The following is a 27,941-nucleotide window of genomic DNA, read 5'->3' as shown; positions in this document are numbered from 1 at the left end:
GATCATAAATATGGAAAATGAATCACCCTTGCTGCTCCGCTGGCCCCTACTTTCTCATTCAGGGCTCCGTACGACGTGGCAACCTTTCTCGAAAATATAAAAATTTGTCGTATAATTTTTAACGCGATCGAGACAACGGTCGAACGGAGAACGGGAACGAACGGAAGCGACGCGAATCGATAATAGCGCGGTACAAGTGAAGCGTGTAAAAATTGTATTATCCGTTCCTTGACGAACACCTCGTCGGATTTAATAATTCGGCATCGACGATACGAATTTATAATTTCATTCTGCCCTGGACGCCCGAACGAAATGACTTTAAGAGCCGAAGAAAACCTGTTCGATCGGTTTTTTAAGAGGCAAAAAGAGAGAAAGAGGGTGTGTGTGAGAGAGAGAGAGATGCTCGTCGTTGCGAAGCTACTCATTTTCCACTGATCTTATCGATGAAATTGACTGTGAATACTTTATTCTGCGTATGGACGTTTAAACCTCGGCCTCGTGCTAAAATGACCAATCGATATTCGTTCGAAGTAGCCATATTTATCTTTTTAACGATAAACAGTAGGAATTATTGTGGAAAATATTTTAACAAATATTCATCGAACAAATAAAAAATACTGTAAAATAGTTGTTAGTGAATATAGATTTCTCTTGCAAATTAAATTACTGCAACTTAATTATCAGTATAAATATATAAACAATCAATTAATGAATAACTTGTATGGTGTATTAAAGGTATAAATGATTTGAGGAGGGTGTTAAAGTGCGCACGACGAAGAAAAGAAGGGAAAAGCGAGGAGGGTTGAGGAATAGATGTTTAGCATGCGAGAAAAGTAAACGCCACTCATAAAGGAGAGGAGGAATTCACAATGAACCAATAAGCGAATAATCCTGGAAGAACAAACGAGGGTTGGTGGGAGAAAGTGAAGAAAGTATGAGAGGGGATGGCAACCATAGCATCATAAAATGCGAATAACATAGATCCATTTATCTTGATTTTTAATTTTTCACTCGCACCAATTCCTCAGTATACTATTTCATAATTTTTATTATTACCCAACATGTTTTCACCATACAAATCAATTCATAGGAAAAAGTGAATAAGTTCAACTACATTAATAAGAAGCTTTATGTTGAACAAAAATTTCATTCGACAGAGACTATGTAGAAATCATTTCCCGAATAAAAGGCCATCCCCTCATCAAGATGCTCACAAACTCGCTGTATCACAAACGTTTGAATTCGCAAGACCATCCCTTCAATTGCCGCGCCATGAGCAACGAGTATCAGGTTTACATAAGAAATTAGCACGATCGATAGGAACATTTGTAGAGTATCGAGACGCGGAAGTCGATTTAAGTAGAAAACCGAGCGCTTTGCCTTCGCTGGTATTTTTCCAGCAAAACCGTGAATAGGGTAGACACTTCTAACGACGTTCTCAAACATCGAAACGCTTCCCTTTCGCGCGAACGCCTCGCGCGTTCGACGTCTTCCCGACGTCCTTCCCAATCTCTCGAGCCTTTTTGCACACGTTCCTCTATTATTCCGTCGCCCCCTTTCGAGCCCGAGCAATTATGTTCGCGCTTTCGCGTGTACACCAAGAGACGCGAAAACTCGCAGAGCCTCTTCCCAGGTCCAGGATTTTTCTCTCCATTAGAAAGATTTCTATTCAAACTACCAAGCGCCCACACAGAAAATAGGGACAACCATTTGCGGTGGCGCACCTGAATATAAGAGCATCTAAGCAAAAAACATCGACACGAAAAGCGTCACTATTCGTGCTAGCTCGAAACAGATTTCACTTATTAGTTTTCTTAATTTATAACGTGTATGGCTAAGCTAGAGTTATCATTCACAGATCGCCCATTTACTGCTACAATGACATAACTCAAAAAGATGGTTTTAAGGGAAACAAGATAATATTACCATTTAATGGAAACAGTGATCTTCCTGTACTCGTAACTCAAAGAAAGTACATTTTTTAATGATGTCAGTGATGTAACAAATGAGCGATAGGTAAGTTCTGATCCTGGAACAACAGAGAATGGCCTGAGAAATTCCAGCACGAAACTTCCAGGCCCGAATCGGAATCGAGCTCGTTGAGATGTAATTGCAACGCGAAGGAAATTCGAAAAAGCTGGATTACGAATATGAAAGACGAAACCTTCTCGCAATCCACGCTTTTCATGGAGGAAAACTCGTTGGTTCAGAGAGCCGTGCTAATCGGTTTGATGTCGTCGAGAAGTTAATTACGAGACCCCGGACAAGGGGGGATACAGATCGGGGGTGCTAAATTTGTGTTAATCGACCATTTGATGCTGTAATTACAATATTGTTGAAACCTTCTCCGTGCTGGCAGAGAAACGCGTCGACCAGAGTTTCCCCTAACTTTGAGACCGAGAGAGTCTATCGAGCGCCTATTTTATACCACTTGATTCGTCAACAGCAGTTGAGAGTTATCACCGAGGAAAACGTTGCAAAGCGTATCGAAACGCAGGGAATTCATCGTCCGCGCTTGGAGCGGGAAAATACACGAGTACATATGTCGCGCTGGCTGTCGATAGAACATAAAATTAGAAACAGAATTCATTGGATATTCATTTTCACATAAAACTTCTGGATAATTAAAGTACCCAACGACGATATGAATTAAAATATGAATATCGAGATAGCGAAGGGGATGAGAGAAGTCTAAAATCCGTTTTAAAGCGGAATATCGAGATAATCCGGCGAGCTCTCTGTCGAAATTAATGATCGATTATTACGGAGAGGACGAAACTTGAAAGCGACTGTATTTCGAGTTTTTTGATAGAAATTATCTATTCGAAGTATCTCGTGATTTCATTAACGTACCATTTCTTTTTGTTAAGTTGGTGCATATGAATTTACTGGTCTGTATTAAGAAGTTCAGATATGTCTTTTAGTTTCAAATTGTCTTGTTTAGTAATAGTAGTGTTTTGTGACTGATATTCTAAAGTAAATATGTCCAAATGTAAGTGACTCTTCAATTAGGAGTAATTAGCACAAAGGTGTATTCATATTATACTTTACAATTGCGTTTGAACCTTCGTTTGTGAGTTATTAATAATTAAAAACATGTGTAAGTGGTCATACGATGGGTCTGACTAAAGACTTACCTACTCTACTGACGTTGCTATGTCTGACTCGGCTGGACACTAGCAGTGGTACAAATATTCTGCAAGTCACATGTAGTTTATGAGCATTTTGGGTATATTTTTAATAATTAAATAACTCAGAGACAAAGCTTCAGACGCAGTGTTGTCGTTTTTTATCTCCGCCACATTTTGACATGTAGAATGATCTTTTAAAATTGTTCAAACGTTTTGTTGAACACGCTGAGTTTGCGTACAGATAAATATTATGTATGTTGTAACTTATTTATTATCATGTTAAATTTAACAATTTTTATATATTAAATTTTTTAATTAAAACTACATACTTTGTCCCCTTAGAATATTTAATGTATCACTTTAAGAGGGAAAACCACTGTGACGGCTTGAAAAAATCAAGAACTTTTTTTATCTCTTTTTAATGTTTGGAGTTTCAAAAATGAACCTTTAAAATATTAAAGTAAAGTTCGCAAAAATGAAAAAGTTACAGAACTTTTATTAGATGTAGCCGAATGCTCGAAATTGGCCGTTTTAAACTTCGAATACGTTTTGCTCAAAACTATATTTTTCAAACTGAGCGGATCAATATCAGTTAATTTACATTCACTTCAAAATTTGAGTGGTGTTCCCTATATACCATTCTCTTCAGTTGCACGTATAGAATTTTCAACAGAATACCTAACTCCTACAATGTTAAACGAAATACTGATTTTTTCACTCTTTCTCGACATTTTTTCTTCAAAGTTCTACCATTTTAAAAGAATAAAAAACGTAAACGAAGTTACATACAGAACCTTAAACCTTTTCCCTTATTTCTCTCTATCACTAATAACCCAAACAAACAATTCTCGCGACCATGAATAATTGAATTGACCAAAAAGAAAAAGAACCATTAACTGTCACCATGATCATCGTGGTGAAAGATTCATCACGATAAAGAAATGTCTCTCATTGAAAGAAGAACACATTGCATGGCATTTGGCCTAGTTTTGAAAATTTACGCGTCCTTATACTCCTTAAAAATTTTGCTTTTTGGTAATTCGGTCCTAATTGTTACAAAATCGATAGAGCTAAGGCGCAATCGTCGTTGTCCAGACGAAGTAGGTATATAAGATACATAAAGTGAACGATAAACAGGGCCCTTCGGGGGCTGCGGGTGCAGGGGGCGTATTTGCTCATTCTTACGGGGAAAGTCTATCGGCGGAAAACCGTTCCAAGTAATTGGGCGCTATTAGCGATGCGCGCATGTGAACGAACCACTCGATACGGAAGTATCGGTAGAACGCGCGACGAAAACGGATCGTGTGTGAAATTAGACATTCACGCGATTTGATTAGATTGGGAATGGATTAATTCGATCAAGTGGAACCTAGAATGGAGGTACGAAGTTGGCAACCTCGAGTGGAAATCAAGGGGAAAACCCTCGACCATAGGCGTAACGAATGAACAGACAAATATATCGAGGAAATTTCCTCGACGCTACTCCCGTCGATACTTCGTCGTATATAATCTGCTTCTCGTAACTTTGTTTATGGTAACGATTGATTAGAAGATACTTTTTCATGGGATTTTAATGCGACGTTTGTCGATACTGTAGATAGAATTTAACCGTTGTACACTATTTGAGTCAATTTAACCTGAAGCTTTAAAGATGCCTTGATAAGAATTCAGTTGACATAAAATTCGTTAACTTTTAATGGTAGTATTTAAGGTACTTTCTAATATGAAGATATATTTTACATTATTTTATGCGAATGAAATTAATTCAGATAAACTGGTACATGTGGGTGAAATGACTTATGGAGTTCTTGAGAAGGTTTTTGAGGTATATATACATTTAAAACTATTTTAAAATACTTGTGAACAATTTTTCTTCTTATAATGTGTTCTATAAATTCGGATAGTTATTTTTATATCGGATTACGTTATTTTTATATGCAAATGGAAATGATCATTCTTCTTCTGGAATAAAAGGTGTATGATTTTTTGTGAAAGTCATTTGAAAGAATTTTTATCAAAATTTGAATGTATTAAAGCCAACGTTTCGCGAGTTCTTAGAGACTTGACTACGCCAATGAGGTTTCAACTCACCCTTCATCATGTAGGGTTTAAGCCAGGTCGTATTTCTACTTAGTTTCGAATAAAGATCGATCGCGGAAAACAGTATCGTCTCAATTTAACAGCCCTTACTGATTCTAGCCTTGACAATTATTGACTAACTATCGAAGTGGATAAGCAACAAACGAAATGAAATGAACTGTTACGCAGTCTGATATACTATGATTTCTGTCAGACATGGAACTATCTGATATTTCCTACAGTATCCTATTATTATCAATATTTATAAACACTAGCACAGACAGTGACAACCGATAACTTCAAGTTCGATTTTCTCGAAAATAACTTTCCATCGCATAAAATACTGTAAGTTGTACTTTCATGTAAAAAAATGTACATATTAAATACTATTTTTAAAGACCAATAAATTTTATGTAAATTGAATTCTTATTAAAAAATAATGAAAATTCAAATTAAGTTTCGAGTCAAATTGACTCGAACAATACATAAAGATGGAAAAATATACCACTTGAAAATTTTCATAGTTTCTCATAAAGAAATATTATTTCACAGTGAGGTCGTTCGAAGATAGATAGATTCGATTCCTTAAACGTTGGGAAACGAGAAACTCCAGCAATGAATTTGCAAAAGCTCGTCGCTCCCAGTTGTATCTGTCTTCTGCGGTGGACAAGTAGAACTTGCTTCAGATCAAAATGCGGGTAGTCTTGTCGGTTTTGGAGAAGAACCGAAGTCCAAGATACTACCGCTACAGTGACTCGAGAACTATTATTATCGGGAAACCATTAAGTTCTGTGGGTAACCCTGTCGTTCTGATGAACATAAATACGTTTCCAAAGACCGACCACACAAAGTCTGCGTTACCTAACCGTACTGTCTAACACTGTTCTTTATACAACTTGTCTTTCATGTGTTTATATCAAAAGAAAACGATTTCTTTTTCTAAAACATGAAACATATATATATAACAAACCTTTTCGTATGGGTTTTAAATATTTAGTTACGAACACTCAGTTTAATGAATTTTTTCTCTCTGTCAGAGGACCCTTTATAGTAAAAGACTGAATTACCAGTGAAATAACACAGGTTTGAACTGGAATTCTTAAATAAAATGTATTTTACTAAAATTAAATAGAAGTCAATGGTAGGCACAAGAGAAATATAAAAGAGTCCCAGTTTGAATGGATTGTTGGTCTTCCTTTTTTTCATTAAATTAATTAATAATTGTAGAATCCTTTATTAATAAAATAGTTCGAAATGTCACAAAAAACTTGCCATTTATCAAGTAACTCAAAAGAGTTTATTTATAATTCCAAATTGAATAACTTGAATGCAAGCAAACCTCAATCCTCCAAACAAGTTAAAATCGTTCAAAAAAATAAAACGCTTTCACTATTGTTTAATCGATCCAGCTATATCGACGGTCGAGTAGATGGTTTGGTTTAAATAATTTGAGCTGAATTTCGCGTAACTTGTGTCTTCAAATTACTCGAACAGCTTTACTAAAGATCCGCCTAAGAGCTCGCGAAGGACATTGACGCCAGGGATCCTTCGTTTCACCCAGGAAAAGCAAAGTCGCTTAATATTGAGCAAAGCAAAGCAGACAAGCGGACGCATTAATGTGAACACAGGCTGTGGTTGCAGCCTTGTGATGTCTTGTTCGGCTTTATCAGCGACAGTCTATTGTTTCATGGATAAGCCGTTTTTATTAAACCAGATGATTATTCCTTCATTGACCATCAACGACAAATGCGACGAAAAATCGATCGACGTCTCAGGCAGAGTCATTAAGAGGTTTCACTACCCTGATGCTAAAGCGAAAGCTGTCTTTATGAATTATACTGGTGGAACTACTCACTTGACTAAAATAAAATTTTCATACTGAATAGGACGTGCGATAAACTGATCATAAAATACAGGATGTATCGAAACTGATGGTACAAGTGGAAAACTAGTGAATCTATTGAAAGAATAAGTCGAAAATATACAATAAAATTTTCTGATATCGTAATTTATTTTCAAAAAAATTGAGTTTGAATTATGATTGAGTGCAAGCGTATGGAAGTACAATTTTGGGTGCTTGAAGGATTGAATCTGAGCATTTCGCTTTCCTCATTTAACCATCAAATGCCTAAAACTGTACTTGGCTAAAATTCAAAGTCAATTTGTTCGAAAATGAAACATGATAGCAAAGAATTTTATTCAACTTTTTCCACTTATTTTTTCACGTAGAATCACTCCCTTTCCGCTTGTACCACCAGTACTGGGACACCCTGTGTAAAGTTTCATATACGCGAAGTGCTTCTGAAATCATAGTAGAACTGAAACGTAGTGATTCTTCATGTTATATGACACTTACTTAGGTTACTATTCATACATGGTAAACAAAGTTTCTCGTATTGCCCAAAAATATTTGGTCTTGAAAAAAATTAAATTAGGCTTACCTTGCCATACGTATGCAATCTTCTTCCACTGTTTTCTGTATGAGTTGCGTGTCCTGGACATCGATGTACACTAATTCACATTTTGCACTTTAACACCTTGACGCACTAGGTGATTTGTAGAATACGTTTCGCAATGGTAACAGTTCCGCACCGAAGTCAAAGGACGACAGAAGCTCTAGAATCTGGAAAGTCATGAATAGTCAAGGATATCTTTATGACTTATTGGTGGGGCGCTCAGCAGTCGAAGAGTTCTAGGAATTTTCGAACACGGGGACTCTATTTTTTTTGCGTTGAAAGGTAATAAAGCTAATATGGGATACATGAAATTAATCTCATTTACAAATTTCAAAATGGCCTGAGGATTCACTATTTGAAACATGTTTGTTTGAGGAACGCGAACAGTGTTTGCTAATAACTTGTTTAATAAATTACGTGATTACCAGTAACTGCTATTAAACTGACGTAAATCAAACAATTGCGTGCTTTTTGTCAGGGCTCGTTATTTACAATACATCTCATTAACAGTAATTTCAGTCAAATATTATTCGAAGCGTCCAAAACAATCAATCACCGTAATGTCCACTTTACAATATTCTGACTACGATCATTTCAATTATAATCTTTAAAAGTTTCATCAAAACGTAATTCAATGAATTTTGGTATCCAGTTATCATAAGGCAAACTAATTCCAGTTTGTAGTAAAACATAATTATCTGTACGCAAACAGAATAATTCATTGCATAATTATTTACTTCGACTTGTATATACATGAAAACAGTGATAACAAATAACCACTAATAAGTATATTTTATATAGAATACAGATAATAACGAACGACCAGTCCATCGTCCGAGTGAGAAGCGGAAGCTTCCTCAGTATTTGTGCAGATGGTCGATGGCTGGAGGTCAGAAAAGTATTACAGAGATTGCAGTCCACCCCTCGATTCCTTTGCGGCATAGATCCGATTCGAAATGCAGAAGGAAATGTCCTAAGAAGGCTCAAGGGGTTCTAGCGTGATCTGCAAATCGCAGACCCTTTCCCTGGGACTACTTCAAGGAAAGCGAGACGGAGACCGAGGTCAAAGGAGATGCGGGAAAGGGAGACGATGAGGCAAGGAGAAACAAAGGTAGGAAAATGGAGCAAAAAGAATGAAGTATAAAGAATATGGCAAAAAGAATGAAAAAATGAACTAGAACGAACTGCTCAAGAAGAAGAAGAAGAACAAAATGAACGAAGAGGGAGAGGGAAAAAGAGATGCGACGAAGAAACGGTTGAACGAAAAAGAGGAAGAAAATATGGAAATGTACTTTCGCGTGGGCTTGCTTGTCCATGGCAGGGGTGTATAGCAAGCCTGTGGGCAGCCAATCAAATAAAGTAGTTCGACGTTGCTTTGCCGGATGCAAATTCAGCCCCCGTGGACTTTCTGTTTTCGTCTGTTCCCTCTTCTAGGCTTCCCTCGCCCATAGTCCTGACCCCCTTCAAGTGGAATCTGTATAGAAGCTTCCGGAACACACGAAAATCCTCTGGCCACCCACTGGTACTGTGTACACCATCCTACACACATTGTTCACTTCGGCCTTTTCCAATTTCGACCTACGAAAAAGCATCACGCTGCTTGCGCTACGTGAATCCCCGAGGAACGACTCTGCCATAGTGTTAATCTTGTGAGAAACCATTGAACGTGAAATGAGACAGTGTGGAATTACTGTTATCTGAACTAATAGGAACATTTGCTTGTTAAGCTAGAAAAAATAGTTGATTTCTATGAATAATGGTTTGCTTTTCTGGGCATTCTTAATTATAGTCTAACAAAGAAGATCGACTGATGATGGAATGCAAATTCTAATGTTCTTGGAGCAAATATACACGTATATGGTAGCAACACCTTACATGCTTGAAACTGATGACTCACTCTCTAAATGTACCTTCTATACATTAAGTTAATTTGATGTTGCGATTATAAATTACAGTGATCCTATTAGTGATCCTATTACACTACTTCTATTATAATGTTGACACTGCAGGACTTTAAAATTGAAAAGTATCATAGATCACCAATTTTTTGTATCTTTTTTTATTTCACTAAAATGTTTTTTGAGGCACCTTAACTGTAAGCCCAGGTTCTTGATTCATCAAACATAAGCAAATTCAATTTTTAAAATTCACAAATCCTCAAATTTTTTTCTCTCCATACGTTTCAATTTTCTGATTTCTCTTCGTAAAATGCTCGGAAAAGAGTGCCATTTTATTTCACATCAATAGACGAAAGACTACTAACTCATACAATTACACTAGATACGAAACCAAATCATTTAATACTCCCACAGAAATAACCTGTTCCTAAACGAAACGCTGAGATTCCCAATTCCGTCCACGAAATCAGGAAACAGTATTCGACGATTTCCTATCCATTCCACCCCCACATTCTCGGGTGAAATTCATGGGACACACTTGACCAAACACAATAGTAGTATCTGTACAAGAACACAGAAGCGAGACAGCATTCTGCCGCGGGTCCCGTTCCTAATTATGTCGTAATGAAAATAAATCGTTACATTTGTACCTCGGTCGCGTCTCTTCGGACATTTTCGCAAGATGGTCTCCCTCCTTCGTCTCACCCTTCTACCCAGCCCTGGGAAATCTCTTTCCTACGTTGCTCGTTTTCTTCGAGTTCCACGCCACCTGTTTGATTCTCTCTAAGGTACACCGCTATCTATTTGTCTATTTCGGCGTTTCTACGCCTCCCCTCGACCCCCGAACCCAGGGTCTTCGACAGAATTCAACCCCCGTCTCGTACAACGACTCGTCCCCCTGCTGTCCCGCTTGAACAATCAATTTCAATTTCACGGGAATCTCTTTTAAATCTTGCATCTTCCGTGTTTCACCCGAGACCTCCGCCTGGGACTTTCGTGGACAGAGGCAAGGGATCGAACCATGTAAAGCTTGCAACGGTAACCTTCACGGATTTCCCTGTTTTGGGTGTTTTCAGGCCGATTCATTGAACGACACAATGAATTTTGAAGTGCACTGTTGAAGCTTTCAAGCACAATCTGTGTCCTTTCAGTGCAAATGTACCAATGTTTCACAAGTGCGTGTTGTTAGCAGCTTTAACAGGGAATGAAATGACGCTGATCATCGATCAGACGTGATGGGAAAATAACTTAAACGTGTTTAAGTTATTTGAAAAACAAGTTTGATTGGGGCTTGTTCAAACACCCTGTGTCTGTTCAAACACAAATTGGAAAAAATTAAAAAACTTTATCTTCACTTTCCAAAACTTTTATGTTTGCTGGACAGAGTGTATCAAATAACCGATATAGCCTGTAATTCTGAGTCAAGTAAAGTGTACAACATGTCTCACAGATGCAGTTACAATTGTTTTTGTATAAAATTCCCGTGTCATTTTATGTATAAAAAGTATGAAATGAGGGTATTAAAAACTCAATATTTTTTTAGATATTTCATATTTTTTGTAAATTTACAGCAAACACTCAAATATTCCATCCATATTACTAGTATGATAAAAAAACTTATAAAGAAACTTACAAAAAAAAGTAACAACTCAAATTAGAATTACTTCTTCCTCTAATTTACTGTGGCATTTGATAGTAAAACATAAATCTTTTGCAAGAATGTTTCGTAGCACAATAAATGAATTTATAAAGATAAATATTCAAATCGCTAGGATCTTTCAAAATATTCACTCAAATTCACGACCACAATATAGGTACAACATTAAAGTTATAATTTACCTCTCCACTATGTGAAATATTTCACAAATAATATTAATGATTGATATTGTTATATACGTACACCTTTGGAATTCCTCTGTTAAACACTAAAAATCAAACACAGTAAAAGAGAAAAGTCAGGAGGGAACGAGTAGACCATATTGTAAGACCTTTACGTTTATTTGTAGTCTATCAGTAAGAACAGTAATAGTATAATCGTAATAGTGATAATGTAATGCAATATTATGTACAACCAAATAGAGACTCTTACAACGTAAGTGATTTAGGAAAATATTTTACACAGGCGGATATCTATGTGGATCTTTGTTTCTTTACAACTCTTGCGATCATTATCAATGATCCTTACATGGAAATAAGAAGGGACGTACACTCTCGTCCGCCAACAACTGAACAGCCAAGTGTCAACGTGACACACACTGAGCTGCGTACACGACTCGCACGTACAATTTTCACGTACACACTGATAGAAGAACCATTAACAAGTAAAGAATAAATACATGTGCAGAAAGTTTTCTATTAATATGTTCTGTCACCAATGAAACTCTTACTCTACAATAGTCATCGTTATCTTGTCAAATCGATCTCGGCTCCACCTCGAATGTATGTTACAATAAAAAGTATATTTTACAATAATCAAGCCTTTTAAGTGAACAGCACACGTCAGCACGTTTCAACGTCGATAAAAAAAGAAAGGAGCACGAGACTGAACCCTACGCTGACGTTAGTAATGTACACAATCTACTCGTTCCACGTTGCGTCGTTCCGAACCGTTAACTCGTGGAATTTTCTTCGCGAGCACACCGACGCACACGTCTAGCGAGTTGAATTACCAACTAAGCGACTTAATCAATTAACTCCGAGGATAACGTCGGCGAACTTGCCGCGAGTGCCGCGGACGATTCGCTCGACGAAAGTCCCGGTGTTATTTCTGTACAAACGACAATTTCCATACAAAGACTCGTTACGGTTGACGCTAGCTTCGACTAACGGAACTTGGAATCTCTCCAAACGAATCTCATGGCAGATCGAGAGTGGAATTCCTTTTTCTGGATTGGAAAAAAGCATTCGTGAATATGGGCTCTGCGGTTGTGTAATATACAGAGCGATTCCTGTGAGATTAAGTTTCAAGGGTGTGAGTTGATACTTTCTTAATGGAGAATTAACAATTGCTGTTCTGTGAAATTGTTATCAAGCATAACACCTTCCTCAGTGTAATTACAGACAATTTTATGGGAAAGAGATAAAAGAGCACGTATCCAAAAAGTGCTATATGTGCAGGACCATATGTGCATATTTTGGAAATTCAATCATATGTGTGCGAATTAGCAGTTGGCTCATTTTTATTTTATTGAGGTTCATAAAATTAGCTCTACAGTTTGAGAGCTAAGAGATATTTGAAGGATACAGAGGTATTCTAAACAAATTTTAGTTCCTCTTAAAATAAATTCAATTACATTGTATGTTCCTTTTCGATACAGACTTTTTTCAGTAAACATACGTAGTTTTAAAAATCCTAGTAAAAGCTTGTATCGTATAGTGTTGTTGAATTTGTTTTATAATATCCTTTCCTGTTTGCACTAACAAAATAAGTTTCTCAAAAGAATCTATGTCCAAATTAATATTTCTTGTATAAATAATTGCTCCACACATCCTTAAATTCTAAGAATCGGCCTATATATTACAATTAAGATGCTATTTCTGAGAAGATCCAATTGTAAGGAGAATTCTTGTATAAATATTCTTCTTAAAAAGCAATAATAGCATTTTGCAAAATTTCACATAGTTTCACTTATATTTGAAATATATAATCATTATGATATTCTGAGCTGTCTCAGGATTTGTTTCATCCAAAACAGAAAAATAAAAAAGGTTATCAATATCGATCCAACAAGTATGACTTACTGTCTGAATCGACAAAATAAAAATTTCAATACTGCCTATTTTCCTAAACTTTACAAACTTCATTAATAAGCAATAGAAAATTTCGCTTAAATTCTAATCCAGACAGTAATCACACTTATCTGGATTAACAATGTTGTTTATAATATATCCAGTAATCGTCTGTTATACCAACCATATAAAAAGACACGTACCAAACACCCTCAAATATCTCAATAATTATAAAAACCTGCTATCAACAAAAAGGATTCCAAAAAATCCAGCAAATATGCATAAAGCTAGACATGAAATTTCAAAATGCTACACGTCACGATATTTTTAAAATAAAATTCTCATACATCTCCTTACAACCGGACCTCCCTTCACGAATGCCGCTCAAATATCGACGATTCGCTTTTCAAAGAATGCAACTATACCGATCGCATGTTTCCTTTACTCGTACGATTCGTCGTTTTCGTACACAGATCTGTCCGCGACAAAAGAGATTCCCTTCTGCATGACATAGACCAGGCGCACGACGAAAAAGAAGGAATCTTCGCCAACAGAGTTCCAACTTGTTGCGCCTAGGAACCGTGGTCTTGCTACAATGGCGATATCAGTGTATCCGATCTCGAGAAATGGAACGGGACGCGGGAAGTTTAAAATATGCAATATCCGAGTTCAACGCTTCAGTACCACCCACATGGATTAGAGTAACACGTTCGAACCGCTAAAACTGGACGTGAACCGAGTCAAGCACTTCGTAGGAACGTTCATTCCTCGGTTCTGAACCGACATAAGCTTTATAGTTCTCATTGTTGAGACTTGTGTCTGTAAGTTGTTCCTATCTGGCAAAAATATCTCAACTCTTGCAAGCGTTGCACCTAGTTTGGTCGGGGGTCAAATGAGGCACGTAAGGTGATCCACTTCATTTTAATAGTGGATCACCACTGTCACACCAAGGCACAGACTAGTATCAGTGTATCAATTGATGCCCTGACGAACTCAGCTGCAATGCTTATGAAATTTTTTACATTTCTGTGGTCGTAAAACAAAACTATGTAAGTCACATCTTGAAAATAACTTACAAGACAGAATTCGTATCTCTTGCGGATGAATCAAAGTAAATATTGTCTCTTCAAAAAGCGGGAAAATAAAACAGAGATTTATAATACAAAATTCAGATTCGAATTTTTCAATGACAATATCTGAAATGTAAAAATTTGTGACTTAAGTCGTTTTGCTTTATGGCCACATATTTTTTTAAAAGGAACATGACTTACACCCGAAAGCCTCAGTGCACAGTAATTAAAAAAACATACGGGAAAGTCTGAAATCACCGACAGAAGCCAATAATGGACCACCAAAGACCAGCATCTGTTCGACCGATTCTCGCTGCTCTGCCTGGAGCCCGAGCTCGTCTGATGACGTCACCATTAAAACAGAAACGAAAAATTGTCCCAGCAGCCTCGCACGTGTCATCTTTCCGACCCTTGGAACACGATATATCGCGCGCGTTAACCCCCCAGGCAGGAGTATATTTCCTAGCTATCTGGTCCCGTGCGCGATGAAATTTAGCCACCAGTTATCCCGTTTCATCCCCGCCGATCCTCGGTCCCTGGCTACTCGTTAAAACCTAACACCTGACCTCGTCGTGCCAAGCGGCTGAAGGATGAGCTTTACCGCGCTTCGAGCTCTGCGCGTCGAACACATTGTAAAACGAACGCCCCATCCGTTCACCATCGGATAAAGGACGTTCCCGTATTCGATTGACCGCGGCCCTCGGTTCCTCGGCCCCGCAGTCTTCAGTCGCGCTGAGAAACGCTGACAACCTCCTCTGCTCCCAGGCTATCCGCTGTGCAACTGGCACGGCTCGAGGCGCTCAGTGTCCTTCACAGAGTTCTTCCTCCTTGTTCTGACAGGACGTCGTCGTCGTGGTCGTCGTCGTCGTCGTCGTCCCCTTTCTGCTTGCCTCCAGTATCCGTGGACGACCCATTGTCTGCCGACTCGGTGGACGACTCGACGCTACCAGACACGGGCGCTACTTGCGCTCCCGTCATCGACGTCGTTGGACTCTCTGTTGCTGGGATTCAAAGCAACGTTCAGCTTCTGCTCGCTTGGGCTATACTTGAGAGCAGCACGTAAGGCATCACTCGATGGAATATTCCCTTACGTGATTCTGAACATTGTACGGGATTTTTCGTCTCGGGTCAATAACGCTGGACAATAGGAGGATGGCTGCGTAAGGAGATATAGAATGTTCGACTACAGGTGGGGGAATATGTGAAAGGTGCTTCTAAATACCTAAACGAGACGAAAATCGAGAGCAGCGAAATTGCAGTTAAACCTTCATTTGGTAGTTATAAGCATTTAACTCTGGGCAGGTTAATACCATAGTTTTCAATTTTTTAAATTCTGAGGTCCTCAATTTCCAACTGTTTAAATTTTCGAACATTCGTTAGTTTACAAATTCTTAATGTCTCTTTAATTATTTGTTTCAGATTTATGAGTTCCAATCCTTTGAAATCCGTATGTAAACTCTATGTGTTCTTATCTTGGTATGATGAAGATTAAGGAAAACAGTGGCCGTCATCGCCATTGACATAAGAGCTTCTACGCTTCCCTTTAACATATATGTATAGGGATTATAATGTGATTCTATGTCTCTCGATCTTTGTTTTCTAGAGAAAACACTCTGACAGTGATGTTATTTGATTTGCCGAGTGTTAGACAGGTTTCGCCAATTTTTACACTGATTATAACAATTAGCAAACGAAGGCCCGAACGCAATTTCGTTGTTACTGATTTTCATCTAATTCTGACATTTAAAATCAGCCCTGTACCCCTTACCTTGTCACTTTTTGTGAAATTTATATTTTTATATGATGCACACATAAAAAAATAGTAATCAATAAGAAATTTAACGTTAATATTTCAATTTATTCGTGAGTTATAAATAAAAAATCTCAACAGACCGAGAATCTTAGTTTTCGGTCAACACTCGTAACAATGTTTACTCCAATAAATAAAGTATAATTTACGTTACAAGTGTGACTCGTTATAAGGTAACAGGGTTAAACGTTCACCCACCTGTAACTGAAAATCTTGTATGTAGTCATAAGAACAGTGAAGATCATTGGACTACTCGAAAATCTAGCCATTAAAGTAAGAATCTGTCACTTGCACGAGTGATGCTTTACGATCTGCTTCAAGACATAACGAAGGATGCCAGCAGGAAAGCGAAAGGAGGACGAGCTAGCGAATCTGGCTGGTTGGGAAATGAACGACGACGATGGAAACGATGATGATCAGGACGGTGCGTAGAACAGTAATATACACTCAAGTGACATAGCATTCTTTTAACGCGATGTCCTTCTTCCAGTTAGAATAAATATTCGAGACAAAGGGTGTTTCGTGACTGTTCGATGGAAGTTTCAATCTTCTTTTGACGTCTTGAAATATTGTTAGTAATGTTCAAAGTAGGAAAGGATGTAGTTAATGGTAATTAATATTATAGGTAATAATATTTATAATTATATGTAATAATGAACGTTCTGTTATTTGAAAAATAGTTTCCAAACAACGTGATCTAATATTTAAATAGTCATCTTCAAATAACATTCAGATCTCATGAAAAAACATGATGAAGCAAACAATCTGAACAATATCTTTCGTAAAAGTACCAATTTAGACCCAAGTTTCCAATTCATAGAGGAACTGTAATCGAACCTCAAATTTTTAATTTTAATATTCAAATAGCACTGAAATGAACTGCTCCTCGAATTAAACACAGTTTCGAATAACAATCATTCTGAGTGAACAGTAGACCGCCACTCTAAATTCTCTGAACTCTTCCACGTATCGGTTTCCCTCGTTAGAGATATCGTCGATTACTCAGATCACCGAAAGCAATGGTCGATGAAATTAAAAGCGGGGAAAATGATCGATGGCACTTCGACTGAGTGCAGAATTGAAACGCGATTCAATGCTATCGAATGACAAACAATGCAACAGCGTTAGAGTAACGAGTGTTAGCAACACGGAATCTACAAAGTACGCGTTTGACGTTGTAAAACTATTCAAACCATGAAGATCTGTTTTTTTTCTGCACCAAGGGAAAGGATAGTTTAACACGGACATACAGTGTTAACTGTATTAATTTCGAACAATAAAGGTGATTCAGGATTGCTTGGAGAAAATTCGATGTCAGCACAAAAGTACAAACTTTTGATTGAACTTACAGAGTACTCTCCCATAAAAGCTTATAATAGCTCATGCATGCTGACCTTACTCTACATTGAGGAATACTTTTGGAAAATTCGCAGTCATGGTATTTATGTTCCAACAATAGAAACTGGAAAGAGAATTCTGATTTGGAGAAGTGAACAAATTGATCTTTTTATTCAAACAGTTTCTCTATCCATCAATTTCCAGTTCTGAAAGTCACCTAAAATGGTCCCTCCAAATCAGAATACCTCCTTAAGGAGAAAATAGATTCTCCAAACATAAAGAATTGACACTAATTAATTTTAATTCATACCTTGGTTGCTTTCCTGCTGACTCGACCGAGACTCCTCTGTCGCGTTACCAACTGGTTCCTCAGCCTGGACCTCAGGACTGACTGATTCAGAAGCAGGCTGCGTTAAATTCGACGCAGAAGTTTCCCCTGTCGATTCAGTCGCCGCAGTGGTAGCAGGTTCTCGAGAGGGCGACGATTCAAGCGACGGTTCAGGACCAGTGAGTGCTGGGTTTAGCCTGGACAAAGGTCGCAACCAGAGCATAGGTTCTTCTCTCATCTCAAGTTGTGGGTGAAAGAAAACATGATGCAACTGTGCCTGCTGTATGATCACAGGCAGCTCGTAGTGATGAAAGAAGTAGAGCATCGAGTGCTGAAATCATAAAACAAAGGTAGCCTTTCATCAATCACCTGTAGTTTCTGCTTTCTCAAATTATGACGTAATATATCAACGCCTCTATTCGTTAGTCGATAAGATTCTCTGATGCAAATTCTCTTTATTATGCTAGGGTAGGTCTATCCAACTGGTAGTGGCAGATAATCAGAAAGATATTTAAATTCTTAATTACGATGTGTTTAAACGCAACTGTCTTGATAATAAATTTCGAAAACTTGCAAATAGATCATAAGTCCACTCAAGGACCAAACTACAGTACCTATTAAAGTTAAAAGAGAAGGGCTCCGTGTGATCGATCTTCAACCAAATAAATGTTGTTAATATATTGATTCAAAAATGTCTATCACAGATTATATTTTCTCGTTTCAATAATTGTGGAAATTTCTTTATTTATCCCGCGGCGCGGCAGAATTATTCATACCCTATATGCACGCGCAGAACGTCTGCAACCAGGGTGAATAAGGGTATTGTGGTCGGTAGTGTGTTCGGGAACGAAGCGGGACGGGTGAAAGAGAAACGAATTGGCACTGGGGTTTCGAAGGGTGCGAAGAGAACGAGAGAAACGGTATAGAACAAATTTGGTGAATTTCCATATAAATTTGCTGGTCACGAGCGGCTCGCAGATCGTTCGCAGAAACAAGCGATATCACGAGGCTGTGTCCCATGCAATGTCTTTTACGGTATCAATAGCTAGCATTGATTTATAAAGTAAGATTGCATACATAAACGTAGCTAGAAAAAGTTTATTATTCTACTTGCTTATATTATCTATTTTTGTCTAAAAGACAAAATTACAGGTTTTTGATAAAAAAACATAGTTCGTGAGAAAGATGATGAGTTAGAATATTTTTAGTTTTCTTTAATATTAACAGAGAAAAAATATCATATTCTTAAAAAATAAAATGTTAAATTAAACTTGGTACTCTTAAGAAGAAATGATTTACTTCTTAAAGGGTATACAATAAATTACCTAAGAAATAATCAGTTTTGTAACCCAGATGCCACATTCTTGAGTATGAACTAAATATTCGCTGGAATAGTTTTGGAAGTATATTAAACTTTACATATTTAGGAACCACGCACAGCTCTATTACTTCCTGACTACATTTCAAAGTGATCCAATAATCGCATATTCAGACGATAAGATTAGAAATTCTAGGAAAACTGAAACTGATTAATCTGTCTCCCGAAAAGCTCAATTAATCCCTCAAATCCGTTTCCAAGAAGCACGACAACCTTTTCATTCTATAAAATCCCATAGGTAACCCAAATAAGACACCATGGAAACGACACCAGCGTTTCTCCATTCGATACCCAGCAACGTTGCGTAACACCGACATCCTCGCAACATCCTCCGCATCTTTCAAATTTCTTTTTGGCGACGGTGTCGATCAATAAGTTCGCACTCGTAGCGCGGGTCCGAAGATCCAGTAGCGACGTTCCTCTCCTGTCCTACCGAGAAGTCCAGCTCGAAGATACAAAAGGTAAGAGCAAAAAGAGACGGAAGAAAAAAAGCAACGTCGAAATGAAACGCGCAAACCGACAGCTCGAAAGAGGTAGAGGAGAGCCGAGACGAACAGCAGGTTGGAGGGGCGCAGGAGAGGCTAAATATGGAAAACAGATATCTGGAGACCGGGCAGCTGTCGTCGACATGAAGGAAATGGTATCCACGGTGATTCGTCGGGTATAACGGAACGAATCTGCATCGTTTCAGAAAAAGAAGACCGACTGAATGGCAGCGGGGCGGAGGGATGGAGAAGCAGCAACTGGATAGAAGCTGAGCACGTTCGATGGGAGGGTAAAAAGGAGGAAGGCGGGTTAAAACTGTGGCCAGGGTGAAACAGGTTACCGAGGAAATCGGATTTTCGTTTGCTGGATAATCAACGCCGATGACATCGATATCGGGCCGGCATATAATCATGCCGCGGGGCTAATCGCCTGAACTCTGACCTACGTGGCAAAAGGAACTAGCGCCAGACAGGGACGGGGGGAGGAGAGGGGACGGGCGGTGGCAGGAATCAAAACGATCCGGTTTACCCAGTCGTGTCTTGTTGCCCTGCGGGTTTTCGAATTTTCCTGCGGCTCGCTCTATTCGTAAACTCATTCCTGCGAAATAATTGTCGATCGTCGCCGGTCGACTGGCCGTGTCGCTCTTGTTAACGAGCCACGCTTAGCTATCAGCAGATGTTAATCGTAACTGTGCCAGCAGCCGAATAACTTCATTTACTCGGGGGAGTAACACTGTCGAAATTCGCGACACCTGCCGGGGCCTGTGTCAGTCCCTGATTATTGAATAGGATCGAGATGATTAAATCTGGAAAATTGATCATTCCTGAGAGTAAACATTGTAATGATTTACATGTGGTATCTGAGAAAAAGATTTCTCCACCAAGTAGATTCTGGCTTCAATGGCGATAAGTTTGATTAAATTAATATATACCTTCTTTGTAAAACAATTATTTATAACATGTGCAAAAATATTTTAATTTAGAGGCTTCTTTTTCCATTTCGTTTCGAAAGCATGATGTTCAATTTTCAGCGAAATATGTTTTGATAGCAATGGTTCCTTACATCATTCCTTATATCGTTTTAAGATAATCCAAGATCAATCATACTCAAATTTTTGCTTGTAACGTTCTGATGCTTCAAATAGTAATTAATAATATCGAAGAGAATCAATTAAGATTTCATTATCTTGAAACACGAGCAAATGAACATCCCCACCCCGATGATTTACTTTCTGCGTAAGAAGAGTAGGTACTTAACTATTTCAAAAAATTGATAAAACACGTATATCGCAAGCATGAGCTCCGCCCAAAAATGTATTAAGCCGCCTACCATTTTCAATGAACTTTCGCTTTGGAATATCAATTATAAATATTAAATCACTTTTTTCACAAATTCTATTGCAGATACCTACATATTTAATATATCCATTTTAGTTGTATGGATGTGAATAATTTAATTACTTAAACCCTTAAAACTATTAAATACTTATAAGATGTGTCTTCACGATATTTCATATGATTTCTTTGATTCCAAATGATTTACCAAATATACTGATAAAATTATTCAGTTTCGTGCAGGGACAGCCTAAGTACGTTTTGACGTGGTACGAAACAAAATTTATAACATTTATTGAAATTCATGATTGGTTTCATAACTTTTCCACAATATTGGTTGCGATCAAGCAAATGTCCTAATACTTGTGAGCATGGGTATGCATGCAAATTGCGAAAAACATCGAAATCTCTGTGCTCATCTAATTGCAAATAAATAGGAAATGCTGCCATTACGAAATTACTAGTTTTCCCTGCTACTTTGGCCACGCGTCGGCATCATAAAATGGTTTTATTCGTTTCGTGCAAAGGCGCGCGTAACCACTCCGATCTGTTATTCATTCGTATCTTTTATCGACTAATTAGCCGTTCCATTACACTTTAATGGTATCCCATTTTTCCGCAGGAAATATATACAGGTCGTATCGCAGCGGAGTTATTAACGCAACAGCTGCCTATTGTAACGCCATTATAATAATAACTGTTAATACGCTCGTCGCAGTGATCTAATTATGATTCATTGGATTATCAAAGTACGCTATCGAATCGGATTAACGGGCGTATAATTGCAACGGCGAAAAATTTATTCCATCTACGCGAAATTCTAACGATTCACAACGCGGTTCGCGTATACACATGTAAGTTGCATATGTCATGTCCAATTTTAGCAATTGTTATCGTGTAATTTAATAAGTACCTTTTACATCAAATTGTGCATTAGTTCGTAATCCCTGATAAATTTATCTAAGACATCTTCTCGAGATGATAAGAACAGTTGCGTCAGAAGGTGTAACATGCAACAATATTAGGTAAGTAGGTACTAAATATCTAGGAATAAATTAATGTTAATAATTGCATGAAGCATTTGTGGCTTTTTTCTTCTGACCAGAATATCATAACGATAATATTTGGCATTTTTTCATTTTAGTGCTCATTTCCTCAGAAGGGTATTAACATTCTTGTATGTGTTAATACTCTTAAATTAAGAGTCTTAATACAGCCTACGATAATCCAAGTATTCATGAAATTATCTTCAAGGGGATTTTTATGTAGTTTACTGATGTAATGTTCAATTCATACGAAATCATGATTTTCAAAGAATATTTAAAGAAAAAGTATAAATAATTCGTTCACTTACTCGTTTTATGTGAACTTCACTAGACAAATTGAAAATAGGACGCTGTAACTTCTGATATTTATAAAATTTCAAAAGCTTTAAAGTGAAAAACACGATGGACACTTTTAGAAATATTCAATAATACTCGCCGTCATCACCCTGTATGAACCTTACAATATTATAATACACACGTGTCTACGCGCAAAAATTCAATCTTTACATAATTCCTAACAACAACGCCGAGTGTGAAACGATATTACCATCACCTCTGCGTAAAACAAGGAAAATTCTAATCGATGTGATATTAACCTATTTCTTTCCAACATATTTCAGAAGAATAAGCCAACAGATATTTATCGAGAGACAAATATCATCGACGAAATATAGGAATCGACAGTACAGCATCATTACCATTTTTGTGTCACGCCCAACGTTAGCAGCAGCGCGTGAAATAAGACAGCAGCACTACAAGTGGCAAGAACTAAAGTTATAATACCTGCAGTCTGCAATAGTTCTTAGATTTATCCTAGAAAATTTTCAGGTTTATACAGATAAGATATTTTTAACTTTTCTATCTCAGATGAACTGACATATTCCATGAATAACTTAAGGAATTACGACATGTAATATCTTAAAGGAATAATAAAGATAGCTGTATACAAAGTACACTGTGCTAGCTTCAAACTTGGCCAAAATGTGCTAAAAACAGGACTCTAAATCTACAATTATCAAGTAAGTTTTTATTCTAAAAATCATTTAAAAGCGTCACCTCTAAACAAGAATAGCCCCATAAAAGATTATTGTTAAAAGACGAATAAAAACAGATTTTAAGCAAACAAGCATTGTAATCGAACGGTATGTATGGTTGCTTATTGAAACTTTAGCCCGACGGTGGATTATTCTCCCCGATTGAACTGTCTGATGCATTGTCCTGGTTGCGTTTACGTAACTTAAGCCTGAGCGATGACGGGAAGGCCGCAAAGCAACGGCTACAGCCTGCTCTTCATTCGCCACCGTCACTGTCAATAGCAGAACCCCTACAACGATAACTGGCCTGGTCTCTTGTAAAATAACCCCCTGTTCGTTCTACCTCGTTGAGCTTAAAAATTTTGCTATGAACGAGTTAATTATAAAGCCCTTTTTTAAAAAATTCCCTTGAACTTTGCGAGGCTCCGCGTGATAGGATACAGCAAGAGTGATTCACAATTAAACGAATTGCTTGTGTGAAGAATGAACGAGTTTATAATTAAACTGCTTGTTACGAGGATAATGCTTTCGCTATGTCTATTCTAGAGAAGGGGAGTTACCGAAGTTACGTAACTTAATTATGATAGAATTTTGAGAAAGAGACTTCATTATTTAATACATTAATTCGTATATTTCATGACCAGGTTATCTATTCCGTTATTTCTACTGATGTTTTATCGCATCAAACGAAGGGGAAATGAATCAGAGAATGGTAATATTCTTCTACAAGGGCTGAAGCTACTAATTCAATTCCGATGCTCACTGTAGAAAACTAATGAAATGAATTCGAACACGTGACTGGTGTAAACACTCCAGCTGTCATCTTTCATTTTCATTGTAGATCAAAGTGAAGAGTCTAAATTTGCCTTTATACACACATGTGAAAATTGCCTCTGTTAAAACAAAAGTTCCAATTTCAAAAGACTAATACTCCGCTTAGAAAAATTCGAATAACCCTGAAAAATCGAGGGATTTGTACAACAAAATGTTCCACTGATGTTACATTCCATCGGTTTAATTCGACTTTCCTGACGGGCTGAATCGAACGAACCCGAGAAAACACATTTTTACGGCGCGACGAACACATCCGACGCCAAGCAATTTGAAAGACAAACACATTTGCGGGGCCCTCTTGAGAAATTCTTCGTGATCGATGTCAGGAATGATCGATCGGGTGGGTGGAACGCGAAACGGTCGAGAAAAATACCTTCGCGCGACATAATTTCCAAACGTGTGCCCACTGTTTGAGCAAAGTTCCCAGATAAGCGTCGAGCTGGCCCCCGTTTAGCTAACTTCCCGTTCCCCAACCACCCTCAACCAGCACGAACATATTTATTCACCAGCTCAAGTATTCTCAAGTAGGTCGCAAAGTATTCCCTGATTAATGCCCGTTTTCAACGCGAACGAGCAACTGTTCTCGCGCAAACTTCCGTATTCCCATAGGACCGTTTACACGACGGACAATTATTTCGCCATCCGCGAAGCTGGCTGCCTTGCGTCTTAATCCCGAAACATTTTACCTAAGTACACGTTCGCGAGACCGTTCGCAGTCCGCGGCGAAATATTCGCGCATTATTTACTGGGCGTAACGAGCAAAAACCGTCCTGTTTTATTGTTAAAGGGAAACCTGCTTCTATCGTTGCGAGTATTTCATATTCCCACGTTAGGTGAAACAGTTAATGGTTTAGTAGAACGCGCCACATTTTGTTAGACAAGGCTTTTTTTAATAAGAGCTACTGAATGTTTCTCTCTTCTCTTTTTCTTTCTTTTTAATAAAGCACTTTCAAAGTCTTCGTGTTAACCCTCCAGTGCACAAGTGAAAGATACTCCTGTCGTGGCATGGATAGCGTTCCAGAGACTCATCATTTTGTCTGTATTTCATAAAATGCGGATTTACTAATGCTTAAATAAATATTTAAGGAAACAATGATAAATGATAACCCTCGTGAATCTCTCAGTCCCAAATCGTGCACTGAAGGGTTAATAAACAACATGAGTTCTTGCACGATGAGTTCTTCTTTGAATTAGGAATTTCAATATTTTCTAATGAATCATCAAACCTTTTAAATATATAAATAAACCTTTTTAAATAATGTATGTGGGTTTTGGAATAGCTAGCACATAACTCAATAATTAGGTATCACATGAAGAAAAAATTTCACAAAAGAAAAAAAAAAGAAGCAGTCAATTTTTCTTGTTTTAGTAAGCCTTCATTGATTTCAACCGATTGATGAAAAGGAGCGTTCCATAAAAAAGAGAAAGCTTTTACCTGTATAAACAGCCACGATGTGATGAGCGCCAGGCTGCTGTACTGTCCGTTAAACCGGTAATGGTAAGCGTAGAACGAAAAGTGATAGAGATAGAAAAACCTGGAACAAGAAAGAAAATAATTTCTCAAATAACCATAATCCATAGGATTTTTTTTTTCTGCCTGAAGCAACATTGAAGTTACTTAACGGATTACATAACTCTCCGATATTTACGGTATATTGGTGGCCGTGCAACAACATGGACACTCTATCGATCAGATCGTATCGAGTTCCCGCCTATTGAAATATGGAGGCTGACGCGTTACGTAGAACGTCATTAGGGTGACTGAAAAATTATACGCTTACGATTTCTATGTCATTTTACAAATTATCTATTTTAGTAGATATCTAAATGGAAAATAATTGTGCCTAAATATTTGAAATATCTTTACTGCACTTGAAACTTTATCGAATTAAAAAAAAATATAATCGAACATTCGTGAACGATATTGCAAATACTCGTACTGAAAAATCTGAGTTCTTATACTAATTCATTACTATTTAAACAACGGTATATTTATTGAAACTAGACTTTAGAGTACATTTACAATACCATATAGCGAATGGAATAACTGACAATTTAGTTAACCATAAGATGTTAATTCTGTTTAGAGCACAGATACAAAACGATCAACATGCCACAAAAAAGTTATAATGGCGCGTTCAAGTTTCTGTTTTGTTCCAATTTGTTGGAATCTTCGCAAGTCGTTAAAAATACTTGCTTACCCGGTACATTTACGACTCCATAGAACACTTTCTGAAGCCAATGAAAAGTTTCTGGTCTCGTGTCTTCAAACATCATGAAACTCCCTCTCATTGGTAGCAAGAATTAATTCACCTTCGCTTTATGGTAAATAAAACACGGGAACACTTTATCTTTTGATCTCTCTTTAATTTAATTACCTGCTACACCCGTAGTGATACGCCTAAATAAATAATTTCAAACTAATTCCCATACGATCAAATGAAAGCAACTGCACCAGTACACAATTACTTCAAAATTATTGTGAAAAAATTCTACTTAAACAGTATCTACATAATATTTAGTTTTGCCATGGTGTTGCCAGAAACAGTTAAGTTTAAAGTGCCGAAGGATCGTGAATTTACGGTCCTGCAAAGTTAAACTTGGAAAAAAGAATGTGGCAGAGTGGAAGGGGGCTGCGTCGAGCTTCCAACGCGCCGAATTCCGCGTTTGGCTCGATGAACATAAAAAAAGTCGTAAGATGACTTTCTTTTTTACTTTCAGCCTCATCTTATGGGCACCCTTAAGGTGATAAGGGAGGGGTTGTAATCAAGTGATTTTTACGAGTAGCTGTTACGGGGTTGCCAATATTTGCGGATCAGGGTGGAGTTCAGACTGCAACACCACCCCTCGATCGAGGGAAGGAGGCTGTGACGTGTTGAGGGGAAAAAATGGGCACGGTGTATCCCCTCGATAAGCAAGGTGACTAATTTCCGAAAGTATATGGCGAAACTTTCTTTCATTTAACTTTCGACTGAGCTACTCAGCCAAGGGACCAGCAAATTTTCTATTACATACAGACCGAGAAGGGACACTCGCGTCCACCACAGCGGATTTTCACCGCAGAATCTTCATTAACTTCTCCCCTCTCTCTTTCTCTCTCTTTCTCTCTCTCTCTCTCTCTCTCTCTCTCTCTCTCTCTCTCTCTCTCTCTCTCTTTTGCATAATGCTTATAATTTATTCCTGGCAAAGTAACCGGCTGAAATACTGCGTTGCATGTTTATTACATGTGCTGACGATTATCGTTACGCCTTCAGCACGGACCGGTAATGAAAACATTATAATGAATTTAATTCCGAAGTAACCGATTTTACATATTAAATATAATCGTGTCGCATAATTATATTTGATGTTTCGTATGAATATTAAGCGAATTCATTTTAAACATGACCATTATTAATCATGCACAGTAAAAGGTTGACTAACAGGAGGAAATTCTTCGCGCGTAAGGTAAACAGTTTTACCGAAGAATGCGTGAAAATATGTAGGTATCTGTGTGTCGTAAAGCTAGCACACAACATACTACGTGACAGTTCTCAGAAATTTTAGTATTTTTGCTTAAATTGACATTTGGAAGATAGAATTTGTATTTTTAAAGAATTAAGTCTATTCTTTGTTGAAACTTCTAATATTTTGATAGGTAGTGTACAATACAAGCATGCAAAACTATATTTAACGATAAAAATTGAGAGCATTACCCTTCGAACTGCTTCACAAAATGTCTACCAGCAGCTGCTTGCTTCAGACCTTGCTTTATCACACGATAGACACACTTTTTATACAAAAAACACAAAAAACCGAAACACTGAGACTATGGAAACCAAAATTGGGTTAACCCAAAAGGAATTAAATATTTATTCCATAGAAAAGCGCAGAGAAACCAAGAGACGTCCTTCACGTGTGAACACATGCGAGAAAACTATTATACGCCACTGCGCGTGCGTAGTGCAATCACGTGACTACGTGTATGCGCAGTAACAATCACGTGACTAC

At 37.7% G+C, this 27,941-nt stretch overlaps 1 protein-coding gene across 2 annotated transcripts in view; it reads right to left on the bottom strand.

The window, feature by feature from the left end:
- The window catches only part of LOC143178795 (membralin-like), a 195,717-nt gene that overhangs the window by 110,012 nt on the left and 57,764 nt on the right, over positions 1 to 27,941 (bottom strand). The window contains exons 11-13 of one of the 2 annotated variants that reach the window (XM_076377645.1): positions 25,387 to 25,486; positions 17,822 to 18,170; positions 15,015 to 15,364 (exon numbers count right to left, since the gene is read on the bottom strand). In XM_076377645.1, the coding sequence (XP_076233760.1) occupies positions 15,174 to 15,364; positions 17,822 to 18,170; positions 25,387 to 25,486 (640 nt within the window). In that variant the 3' untranslated portion in view covers positions 15,015 to 15,173. Of the gene's footprint in view, positions 1 to 15,014; positions 15,365 to 17,821; positions 18,171 to 25,386; positions 25,487 to 27,941 lie in introns of those variants that run through there. The other variant, XM_076377646.1, reaches the window with a different exon arrangement.

The sequence above is a fragment of the Calliopsis andreniformis genome, chromosome 5, assembly GCF_051401765.1.
Source record: "Calliopsis andreniformis isolate RMS-2024a chromosome 5, iyCalAndr_principal, whole genome shotgun sequence".
Taxonomy (NCBI): Eukaryota; Metazoa; Arthropoda; class Insecta; order Hymenoptera; family Andrenidae; genus Calliopsis; species Calliopsis andreniformis.
This window is presented reverse-complemented; position numbering and strand designations above follow the sequence as displayed.